Source organism: Microtus oregoni, unplaced genomic scaffold (assembly GCF_018167655.1).
Source record: "Microtus oregoni isolate MIOR12 unplaced genomic scaffold, Mior012 000068F_ref0000429, whole genome shotgun sequence".
NCBI lineage: Eukaryota > Metazoa > Chordata > Mammalia > Rodentia > Cricetidae > Microtus > Microtus oregoni.
The window spans coordinates 1,153,122-1,165,460 of record NW_024543975.1 but is presented as its reverse complement, the minus strand read 5'-3'; the positions used below and the strand labels follow the sequence as shown (position 1 = coordinate 1,165,460).

The 12,339-nt window shown below is 52.3% G+C and overlaps 1 protein-coding gene across 1 annotated transcript in view; it reads left to right on the top strand.

Moving 5' to 3' along the window:
- Positions 1-12,339, top strand: part of Cd82 (CD82 molecule) — a 46,434-nt gene that overhangs the window by 25,232 nt on the left and 8,863 nt on the right. Inside the window, exons 3-6 of the mRNA XM_041641283.1 lie at positions 2,366-2,448; positions 6,831-6,903; positions 10,665-10,789; positions 10,900-10,974. Coding sequence (XP_041497217.1) covers positions 2,386-2,448; positions 6,831-6,903; positions 10,665-10,789; positions 10,900-10,974 — 336 coding nt within the window. The 5' untranslated portion in view covers positions 2,366-2,385. The remainder of the gene's footprint in view (positions 1-2,365; positions 2,449-6,830; positions 6,904-10,664; positions 10,790-10,899; positions 10,975-12,339) is intronic.

The following is a 12,339-nucleotide window of genomic DNA, read 5'->3' as shown; positions in this document are numbered from 1 at the left end:
TTGGAAATTGCTATATGGAGTCATACTTTTAATGCCCGGAAGTAGAAGCAGGTGAATCGCTGTGAGTCCAAGAACTAATTCTTTAGTGGTTTGGGAGCACTTCCCAGTGGGAGGAGCTTGACCGTCCACTCAGTACTGGGCATTGATTAGGCCAGTCACAGCCTGCCAGACCCAGGTCCCCTGGGGCTTGTTGGGAGGATTGAAGGGAATAAGAAACAAGGATGGCTGTCCAGAGCAAGGTGTTGTTTATGAGGCCACTCCTTGTGCCCTAGCAGGCCCAACTGTTTGGATCTCACTCTTACTCCCTGGATGCCTGTTCTGGAGACCCCAACTACCTGCAGAATGTGGGAACCAAGCAATACAGGACATAATCTAGACTCTGAAATCGCACGCACTACAGGCCTGCATCAGGGGTTCCTGCCCGGAGAGTTGCAACCCCTTCCTAAGCAGGCGAGTGGGCACCAGCTCCCAATACTCACTCAGCCTTCCTGACACTATTAGATTAAGTTCTCATGCGGAGGGAGGAGTGTCTCTGGCTTGCCCGGGGCCAGCTGCTCCCACGACTGTGCTGGAAGGAAACAGACAGGCCCGAGCAGAGCTGTCACCTGATAGGTGGGGACAGGTCCTCCCTCCGGGAGGTAGCTTTCCTCTGGAACTGCTTATCCCAGAGTTTCGGGCATGTCTGTGGGGGTCCAAGCTGTTCTGGGAGGCCGGGGCAGGGAGGAGAAACAATAACTGCCCTTCCCCAGCCGGGCCTGGGCGGAGGCATCTTCCACTCCAACTCTCTGCTTGATGCAAGGTTTGTTTTCCCTCTTCGGGAGACTGTGTGGGAGCTTCTCAGAAGCTCCTCAAAATAGAAAGTCCCTGCCCCTCTGCAGTTCTCACACCTAGGCCTGGCATCTTGGTAGAGTGAACCCCCATTTCCTCTCATCTCCCCATGTAGTCCTTGAGCCCCTGTGAGCAGGAATTTCTGCTATTTGCATGCCACCTGGGATGGGGACATCACCTCTCTTGGCTGGTTTTCCCATTCCCTGGATGGTGTTGCCTCAAGCCACACCTAAAGCTGCCCTTTTAAAGGAGCATTTAACCCTTCCCATGACAGAGCTGTCACAGGCTGACGGGGTCCTCAGGGGAGGCTGCATGCTCTCCCTTAGCCCAGCCCCATCTCCAGTCTGGAAGTGTGCAGGGTAGAAGTGGGGCTCTACTCAGCATGGAGGGTAGGGTGTGAACGTGATCAGAAAAGAGTGGGGGAACCCATGTGTGGGTAGACTCAGAGAAGGACGACATGAACAGTCTCCACTCGCTTCTGCCCTGGGTTCCCCTTCCCAGGACTGTAGGACACAGGCAGGCTGCCCCTGCAGCTGTCCTTGCCCAGCTGCCTGGTGATGGTCCCTGCATCCCATGGGACCTGCCGGGCCTTGGGGAGGAGAGGGAGGCCAACTTCCTGCCTTTCTGAATTCTCTAGCTCCCAGGGAGTTGGGGGTTTTGCCGTGGGGGGACATGGTTCCTCACACTGGAAGTGTGGCTTGTGTTATTCAAGGGGACCATCATGAACACTAGGAAACAACCTGGGCATCCCAGGGTAGACTACCAGCCATGTGCTTCATGGACTAGGGGTTTCAATGCAGCATCATGGGGATTTTTTAATGATTTTCCTGGAGCTGGGCCTATAACCCTTCCCCCTTCCCCCAGAGTCTGAAATGCTACTTACACATGAATTTTCAGAAGGAACATATAACCCCAAATATGAATAGGCACTGACCAATAGTATAGATTCCTATGAGACATGCAAGATTGTGTGATTTTGTGTTTTGGGGAAATGCCGTTTTGCAGAGATTATGCAAACCCTCATCCCAGCATGAACAGTTTTGCTACAAAGCACACACAAGAAGCAGCTGTTTAAGATGTGGCAGTTGCTATGGGGCTATGGGAGTGAGAGTCCATGGCTGACATTTGTGTTTCTCTGCGTTTGTTGGATGTTTTGTGATATATTCCAGCCTCAGCATCCGAGAATCCCCAGCCTTGGTCCTGGAAAGGCTCACCAAGCTGGGGAGCTAGCCCTAGGTCTCACTCGGGTCTGGCAGTCACTTACTAATTTCTTGGCCTTGTCACTTCTGCTAGTGTCTCCCCAGGTGAGTTCTAGAGCCTGGACCAAAGACTTCCCAGCTGTGTGACTTGGGCTAGGCATCTGACCTCTCTGTCTCTCAGCACCATGTAAAGCAGGCACACTTCTAGCTGCAACCTTGTGCTTGAACTGAGGTGACTGGGTCTAGGGATGATGACAGTGGCTCTCCTCCCTGCTGCCCCCCCCCCCCCCCGTCCTTAGACTGCCTCCATCACCTGTTCCCTTTCCCTCTCTCTCCAGGGAGTTCCACAGTCTGCAGGATGGGGACAGCCTGCATCAAAGTCACCAAGTACTTCCTCTTCCTCTTCAACTTGCTGTTCTTTGTAAGTATGTGTCTGCCAGGATACCCAACCCTCTCAAGGCCCCGGACTCTGGCCAGGTATTAGGTGGGATTAGCTTATGGGTCCCAGGACACTGTCCCTAAGAGAATTGGTGATGGTGGGATAGAGTCTCTGACCAAGCAAAGATTCCCGTCCAGAGCCCTCTGCCCAGCTGGGGGTGGACATATCCGCTCCTCTAAGGCAGGGTGGCAGAAGAAAGCCCCTCGGGATCTCTGGGCTGTTCTTCCCTTGACCCACCCCTCGCCGGTTGCCTGTTACAGCTCCAGCTGAACAGGCTTCCAACAGCTACCTTGAACTCTCAGAGGCCACAGGGACATCCTTTCCACACACCCCTCTATTAACCTATGAAATCCCCACGACAGGCCCTCCCAGATGTGAGCTCTGTGGGACATCTGCAGCTGGGTTTCTTTTCCCCTCTGTCCTGGCACCACCAGTCCTGCCTTGGTGTTGCCAGACCCGTGGTGTGCACGTGTGTGTGAGTGGGTGCACATGGGTGTTGGCGTGTGTGTGTGTGTGTGTGTGTGTGTGTGTGTGTGTGTGGTGGGAGTGTGAGCATCCTGAAGGGGCTTCCACAGATCTGGAGTGTCACTGCAGTTGTGGCTTTTCCACACTGGTTCACCCTACATAGTTGTGAGACACAGATTACATAAAGCAGGTACTTGCCACAACTGGGTCTTATGTTCTATAGTGTCTAGAACCCCACTTGTGTTGGAGTTTCTCTGAAGTATGAATGAGTTACTTATAGGGGAAATTTCATATTATAAGCACAAGGATTATGGGAACTTGGGAATATTCACAAAGAATCATTCTTCAAAACTTTATCCCAGTACATGGTACTTACAGCAGTGCCCCTGGTACACATTCATGCATGTATGCACACATGTATGCACACACAGGTGGGACGTTCTGGCATGCTCCACCATAGGTTCCACTAGGTCAGGATGAACAGGCCAGCTGGTCCTACTAGGCCTCAGGGCATCAGTCACAGAAACCACCTATGCTGGGCACACAGAACATGGGAACTGCCCTTCCCAGCCTGGCAGGGGATCTAGGGGACAACTGCACGGGCAGACAGAGCAGGTGGTATTACAGACACTGGCCAAGACCCGGGTGAGAGGGACTACAGGGTAAGGCCAGCATGATAGTGCTGTATCTCAGGCCTTGGAAACTGGAGAAAGGAGTCAGGGTCGTGTTTGGTGAAGCGCAGGACCTGGGATGAAGGACACACATTTTTTTTCTCCTTTTGTCTTCTATGCAGTTTGGGAGATACAATGGGAAAGGTTGATGAGCTAGTAGAGAAGGAAAGAAGGTTGGATGGCTTGGCTGGGTCTCTCCTCTGAGCTGCTCTAGGCTGACACATGGGACCAGAGGCCAGAGAGCTGACTTGGTAGGTGCTAACTGGCTGTGTATGGGCCTAGGTGCTCATCTATCCGGACAAGGGAGGGAGGTGGGGACAGCGCCTATCCATTCCTTCCCCTTCACTCCTCCAGCTCAGGGCCACAGATTATGAATTTGTGACTTCTACCCAGGACAGTTCAAAAATATCTCCAAAATGCTATATCCTTACTGAGCATGTGCAGACCACTCCTGCTCACTGGTCCCGGACATTGCAATATTGCCACTGTGTGTATAGCATTTCCCACAAGTGTCAAGTGTCATAGGTCATATAGAGCTGATTTAAAGTATGGGGGTGAAGTTGGGGTTGCTGCTTGGTTGGTAGAGTACTAGGTACTAACCACAAGGACCAGGCCCAAAGGCAAAGAAGGCGAGCCATGCTGTGGTCACATGCGGCTGGGGACAGAGGGTCCCTAACTGAATCAAAAGCTTAGTTTCTGGCTGCCTTGCTAGCACGATCTGTTGAAGGGAGCTGTGGGCTGCATTCCTGCCACCCAGATCCCAGCCGCCTGGCTATCTTCTACCCCGAAATAACAACACACAAACTATATTCTTTTAAACACTGCGTGGCCCATTAGCTCTAGCCCTTACAGGCTAATTCTCATATCCCAATCAACCCATCTCTAATAATCTGTGTAGCACCAGTCTTACCGGGAAAGATTCAGCATGTCTGACCTGGCGGCTTGCTTCATCGCGTCTGCTCCAGAGAGGAGAGGAAATGGCGTCTGAGCTCACTTTCCTTCTTCCCAGCATTCTGTTCTGTATATTCCGCCTATCTAATTTTCTGTCCTATTAGGGCCAAGGCAGTTTCTTTATTTAACCAATGACATTCCTCCATCATTTCCCCTTTTTCTATTTAAACAAAAAGGAAGGATTTAACTTTAACATAGCAAAATTACATATAACAAAACAGTTATAAAGTAAGAATTACAGTTACAATATTTACATCTACTTTATCTTTTATCATAACAAAGGAAAACAACTATAACTATCTATCTATTCTTCAACTCCATCAAAGACTCCAGAAGGATATAATATCACCTAAGTAAATGAGAAGTAAGCAACTTACAAAACTCTAGAAATCACAGAGACATCTTGCTGCCTGGACAGTCACCCAAAGTTCCTCTGTACCATTGGGGCATCCATTTTTGCCCTACAGGCCCATGGTTTCCAGCAGACATTTCAATGAAGCAGGAAATTTCAAAGGCAGTTCAGTCACTATCTGCTGTGTCCTGCAGAATGTCTCGCAGACTCTTTCATGAATCAGGAACCCCAAAAGACCATCTCACCTTTAGACAAGTTCAGCAGTCCACTCTCTGCGGGTTCTCTGTGTCCAGTTCATGCACTACCACTGCCTCCTCGTGGGTTGCAGCATGCATGCACAACATGTTCAGCATGCACAGATACTTATGTGGGTGCTTATGGGGATTTGAACTCAGGTCCTCGCAGGTCCTCTCAGGTCCTTGCAGAGCAAGCTCACTGAATTATCTTCCCAACCCCTCAGGAGGCTTTTCTAGTAAGAGATCAAAGGAAGTCATAAACTAAAGCTCATTAAAAATATTCAAGAATTTTTATTTCTTTTATTTAATGATACAAAAACCAAAGTCTGGCTTGATATATGTTCATAGTTTTCTAGAATGTTTACAACCCTACGGATTGGCGATCTAGACTAGCAGCTGTGGTCACTGTGTGGAGCATACTATATTAGGATGGGGTGCTTGTTTGCTTTATGATAAACAGTAGGAGCAAAAGCATTGTCGATGGAGAGGGTTATTCCACCTTACACTTCTAGGCCACAGACCATCATTGAGGTAATTCAGGGCACACACTCAAGACAAGAATCTGAAACAGGCCAGACAGTGGTGGCGCACACCTTTAATCCCAGCACTTGGGAGGCAGAGGCAAGCGGATCTCTGAGTGCAAGACCAGCCTGGTCTACAGAGGGAGTTCCAAGATAGCAATACTACAAGGAGAAACACTGTCTTGAACCCCCCGCCCCCCTAAAAAACCCTAAAATAGAAACTGTAGAAGAGTGCTGCTTGCTGCCTGCTCGCTCACTCACAAGATCATCAGCGAGCTTTTCTCGTACACTGGCTGGAGGATGGTGCTGCCCACAGTGGGCAGAGCTCTCCGCATCAGTTAATGACCGAGCTCCACACACACCCACAGGCCCGTTGACCTAGCAAGTCCTCCAATGGAGCTTTCCTTTCAGTTGACTCTGGGCTGTCAAGTTGCTGACTACGGCAGATGGCCAAGCTTCGTTCCAGCCTGTTTCTTCCTTTACCCTCTGAAACAGCTTCTTTAAGTTGTCTGGGGCAGACTCACTGGAAGGCCATGGTGCCCCAGCTCAGCCTGCCTTTCATCCAGTCAGGTTTGGTATCAGGGCTCCTATAATAGAACGTCGAGGGTGCTGATTGGTAGCCTGGGGAGTAGGCAGGGCCAACTGACCGGAAGTGAGCTCCAAGAACTTTTCAAAGACATTGGTAGAGACAGCTGGTAGGTGGGTGACAGCAAACCAGGGTGGGAGGATCTCTGTTGTGGCTTCTGATGCTACCTGATGCCATTCTTAGTGCTCGGGTTGGTAGAAGTTTACGTGTTCCGAAGAGATTCCCGTAAAAGTCACAAGGATGTTAGATCACACACAAGGCATGCCATACATGGCTGTTCAGAGGACCAAAGACAGCCTGTCACATTCCAGCAGTCACAGCTGCAGTTCTTCTCCCTTGGAGGCACTTTCACTGCATGTGGCATTTTCTTCTGGAAACTTCAGTTCCTGGGAAGAAGGGCATCAGTGGGGGCAGTGTGTGTGTGTGCGTGTGTGTGTGTATGGCAGAAGGGATACCCTGGACATTCTCAGGATGGAGGAAACACCTGTGCATCCTCCTACCCTTCCCTCCCTTGCTGGGGCCTCAGGGGCAGATTTCTGACCTACCTTTCCGGGCTTCCGTTGACTGCCCCTCTCCTTGCAGCTCCTGGGTGCCGTGATCCTGGGCTTTGGGGTGTGGATCCTCGCAGACAAGAACAGCTTCATTTCTGTCCTGCGTAAGACACCCCCTGCTGCACAGACAGCCTGCCCTTGAAGGGAGGGACATACATGCACAGCTGCCCTTAGGGACATGGCCAGCTCCTGTTACTGACTACTGCATGGGACCCTTGCCAGGGTTCCAGGACAAATTCCCGCTCACAGACAGAGCCCCATTGTCTGCAGATGCCTGGGTGACTGGGCTGGGGGTGGAGGGACTCATTCTCGTCACCCTCAGGAAAGCCTCCCACATCCTCTGTCCCTGTGTTTGACTGCACAGTGAAATGTGGGCTGCAGTTGGTCCCCTCCTCAGAGGACCACAGGGAGAGCCAGGAGTGGCAGGCAGCCGGGTGCACACAGGGTCCTAATCCCAATAGTCCTGTTCTGTTCCCACCGAATGAATGAAGGAAAAGAGCCGTTAGGACACTGAAGTTCACACAACTCCTGGTGGTGATTTGTAAGACCCAACCCCGAGTTCTGATCCTGAATGCAGCCCAGGGTGGGGTGAGCCTCCATGCCAGGTCCCTCCTGTTCTTCAGAGGCTATAATGCCTGACCTTCTTGCCTCCTCCCTTAGGAGGCCCTCATGACTGGCTGTGTTGGCCTGTCTCAGTTCCGGGTGGGGAGGGGTGGAGTCTGCCAGGAGCTCTCTGTGCCAGCCATTTCCCAGTGAGTGGCAGGCCCTGGCTCTCTTCACTTCGAGCAGCTGTCCCAAGCAGCTGGATTGAACTTTGGCCAATCTGACAGCTGTTTGATTTAAACAAGACAGAACCTGGCTGGGACATAGACAGGAGGGTCTACACCTTTTTCCAGGTTCCCAGGGCCAGGCCTTCCTCCAGGAGGTGGAAAGCAGGAGTGATCCTGTCGTGAGCTGTCAGTGTCCGGGTTAGGGTTGGGTGGGGTTTCTGTGCCCACCCTCACCCCCAATGCCCACCCACAGGGATAAGCTCTCCTTAGAATCAGTCTGCCTTAATGGGTCCAGCCCACACCCGGTAGGCATTGTGCCAGGGTGCAAAGTCTGCAGGCCATCTCATTTCTGCCTGCTTTCTGCCATTTGTGATCAAGCTTCTGACTCTCCATAGCTCTGTAAATTCCAGGCCCAGGTTGTACCCATCACACACCCACCTACTGCTGTTCTGTGTTGCAATCTCTAGGGGCTCAAAGGCAGCCAGGCTCAGACACGCTGATCTGTGAGGCTGGGGCAGGCGACTGTTGTGCTCTCTAGATCAGTGTGGGCTATAGGGGAAAGCCTTATTTCAAAAAAACAAAACAAAAATCAAGGTCAAAATACAAAGAAAAGAAACCCTGATCTAGGAGCCCAGGCACTTGGGCAAACAGAGGCTCATAAAGGCCCTGCTTACGAGGGAGAATCAAAAAGGGAATGTTGGGCTCCTGACTTGCTGTATGACATAGCTGTCCTTTACCTACCCCCCCCCTGCTGTGAGTCCCTACTGCTGGGCTCCATTCCCCCCACACACACACCATCCCCTTTTACAGAGAAAAAAAATCCTAAGAACAGGAGGAGGGGTAACTGCCTGAGGGCACACAGATAGGGGTAAGGGATGGCACCCATGCCCCAGCCCTTGCACCATGTGATTACCATGTCCCTCAAGGTGGCATCTTCAGGAGAGAAAGCAGGTGGCCATGGTTAATAGGAAACCCTGGATCTGGGCCAGTGGGTGGGGTTCAGTCGTCACAGGTCTGCTGTGTGGTCCTTGGCAGGTTACTTTGCCTCTCTGCACTGCTTCACCTACAAAACAGGAATGGCAGCAATGGACCTCGTGAGGTCATAGACCTTAGAATCTCATTTCTAAAGTGGGGTGTGGAGATAACATACCTGTTATCTCAACACCTGGGGGTTGGAGGCAGGAAGAGCAGATGCTGAAGACTATCCTCTGCTACAGGGAAAGTTCAAGGCCAGCCTGAGCTATGTAAGACCCTGTCTCAAACAAGCATAGCAGAAAGGCTCCCTCCTTTCCATGTGAAGCCTTTAGGATGGCTTTGAGTGGTTGTGTAAACAGTTTAATCCCTATGACCACAAGACACTGCCCAAAGTCCCATTTCCCAGAGGAGGAAGGAGGAAGTGGTTTGCCACCAATTGTGGCATGCTGGCAGAGTCTGGTCACCTGAATGGCTGCCCAGCCCTTTCAGTTTGTATGGCCTGCTCTCTGTCTCCCTAGTCCCTGATGGCTGAGTCAGACACATTCTTTCACTGTACACAGGGCAAGGGCATTTGTCAGTTGCCAACTCAGGCTGCTCAGATTCAGTCAGACAGACTGAGTGGAGACAACAGGTCTTAGGGTGTCACAGGGCTGGTTCCCTGTACCTCAGCTTCCCTGAGTCTCAGGGAAGCTCTTAGGGAGACCGGGGTGTGACTTCTACCTCCCCAGACAGTGCTGGCGTGTGCACAGGGCTTTAGTCCAAGGGCCTTGCTCTGCATGGTCTGGTGCCTGGCACCCTTTTTGTCCCAGCCAATCTGTCTTCTGGAAGCCAGACTGGGGAGCTGATGGCCTCTCCCCATCTCTGTGACCCAAGAATGTGAGGGCAATGTGAGGAGCTCCACTCCAGGAGTTGCCACGCATCCCAGGAGACGTCCCCAAGCTTCTTGGAAGCTCTGAGTGGAACTGCAAAGAAGCCGGCCCCAGAACCATGGCAGCAAGGAGGGCGGGCCTGGGCTTTCCTGTGTCCTGGAACATTACCTAGGTTCATGGGGCCTTCTGCTACCCACCCCAAGCTGCGTCTGTTTCTGAGGACAGTGCCCACTCCATCCCACTCTGCAGGCAGCACCTTGATGAGCAAATAGTAAGAATGACAAAGTAGGTCTATGTTCCTTGCTGGAGCGCCTGAACTGGCCCTGACTGTGCCTCACCCCTAGGGCACCATGTGAAGGATTCCTTCTCTCCAGCAAGTCTCCGCCCCGAGGCCCTGTATGAATCTGGGTCTCAGAGGCATGCCAGTGCTCAGAGGCACAATAATCAAGGGTTTAAGCCTAGGCCGTAGCAAGACCTTGTTTCAAACAGAAAAACAAAACAAAAAAGAATTCCCCTGTTGTGCTAGTCATGGTGGCACCCCTTTAATCTCAGCAGAGGCAGGCTGATCTTTGTGAGTTGGAGGCCAGCCTGATCTACATTGTGAGTTCCAGGACAGACAGGGCTGCAGAGATTCTATCTCAAAAACAAAACAAAAAATCCAAACAATAACAATAAACAAACAAAATGCAGAGTTCCCCTCTATCCTCTGAGCACAGGCCCCACTTTCCCTCATGAGATCTGCCCAGCTCCCCAGTGCCATTCCCTGGTGGGTCCCCATTTCCTATACATGCCGAACTCCCTGCCCTTACCTCTGCACCTCCTTTGGCTTTCTACCTACAAAGCATACTGGACCCCGTAGTAGCTGACATCTTCCAACCCTCCAGCCTCTCCCTGCACCATGGTCTGGACAGTTAGGGACACCTTCAACAGGACCCTGTGCTGTCTGCCCCCTGACTCATATGCTCCTCCAAATGTCAGCTTGCCATGCGAGGCCTCCCAGGAAATGCAACCCAAACTCTCCCTTTCTGCTTTCTGAGTCTCCGGGTTCAGGGAAAATCAGGCGTGAGGTGTAGACAGCAATAGGAGGAAAAGTAACCTTGGGCTGGATGAGAGCGGAACGAACAGGACCAAGAGAGGGTGGGAACATGGCTGCCCCCACCCCAGCTCCTGAGAATCAGGCAGTAGCCCTGGGCTCAGGCTGCCTTTGCCCTGCGGCTCATGGCTCACTGGGCGGATGCCCTTCTCCTTCAGAAACTTCTTCCAGCTCGCTGCAGGTCGGGGCCTATGTCTCCATCGGTGTGGGCGCCGTTACCATGCTCATGGGGCTCCTGGGCTGTATTGGTGCTGTCAACGAGGTCCGCTGCCTGCTGGGGCTGGTGAGTAGGCCCCGGAGCCTGTGGGGCCCAGATCCCCAGGTCGGGAGTTCTTCCTTGGATGGGACGACACCCTTGGGTCCATAGTTAACTCTGTACCTCTTTGTCCCCAGTACTTCGTGTTCCTTCTGCTGATACTCATCGCACAGGTGACTGTAGGGGTCCTCTTCTACTTCAATTCTGACAAGGTGAGCAGCCATTCCACTGCCAGTGGGTGAGGTCCACTGAGGCAGGGACCTTGGGTATGGGTGGATAGGAAGCCACTCATTGTCACAGCCCAAGAGGTCAAAGGCAGCCCTCTGCACAAGGACACTGTCCCCCTCTAGGGGACCAAGGCTGTGAGAGCAGCCAGGCAGAACGCTAGGGTTGGCCTTGGCAGGCCTCTGCCCCTAGGAGACCTCTTGGTGGCACTTGTAATTGAATGTGGGACAGTGTGTGTGTGGGGGGGGGGGAATCAGAGCCTGGGATGGAATCTCAGATTGCTGTGTTGCCTTAGACTAACCACTTCCCTCTCTGTGCCTGCCTTACCCTCAGTCAGCAAGGACTGGTGATGTGCCAATCCCGGGAACCCACCAGAGTGGGCGGGGCTGGGGGAGCTGCTGGCACATGCAAGCTTTTTGACACTAAAGCACTTTCGTCTGTCTGCTGCAGATGAGGCCAGGGAGGAGTCTGTTAATATTAGTGCTTCGTAAGAAGAGAAATGTTTGGCTCTCAGGATGGAAAATCAGACTTACTATAGCTTAAGCCCAAAGGACATTTGCTACTGATGTCTCCAGAACTCTCATTTAGAAGCTCAGAGACTGACTGGTTGGGATGGATGTTCTCAAGCATGAAACCTCCTGGTCACAGCATTTTCCCTGCTGTGACAGGAAAAAGAGAGGGCAATGCCAGCCAAGGCCATGGCTTTTCTCAGATAGCCTCCCTGCACTGGATCACAAAGGCACCTGGGAAACTTAACATGAAGCTTTCAGCCTGGCTGTTGGGAATCATGACTGCCCAGTGCTCAGGTCTGGGCACCTGCTGGAACAATCCAGAAGCTTCCATGTTGACAGGTGGAGAAACGAATGTTTTTTATTGAGACAGGGCCTTACTGTGCAAACCAGCCTGACCCAGAACTCAGAGATTCATCTGCCTCTGCCTCCCGAATGCTGGTATTAAACACATGCACCACTGTGTCTAGAGAAGTGGATGCAGAGGAAAACCAGGACCCCAGCACCTCTGTGGCTGGGTCCACACAGGCCACAACCCAAGCTCAGTGCTGACCTTCTTACACACCCATGCTGTCACCAGTCACCAGCCAGGTCATGTGAGATGCAGGGTCCTACCAGTGGGGAAATCAGGGAGGCCCAGGCTCTCTGACTCCCTCCGGAGGCCCCACTGGGGCCCAGCTGAGCCCCAAGACCTCCCTCTCACCCTGCCGTGCAGTCCGAGCAAGGGTTTCCTGTGTGGCTGTAGGTCCTTCTTGGAAGCTGAGAACATTGGTCCAGCGTTCAGCTTTGCAGAACTGAGAAGGAGCCTGGTGCTGTAAACACACACACACACACACACACACA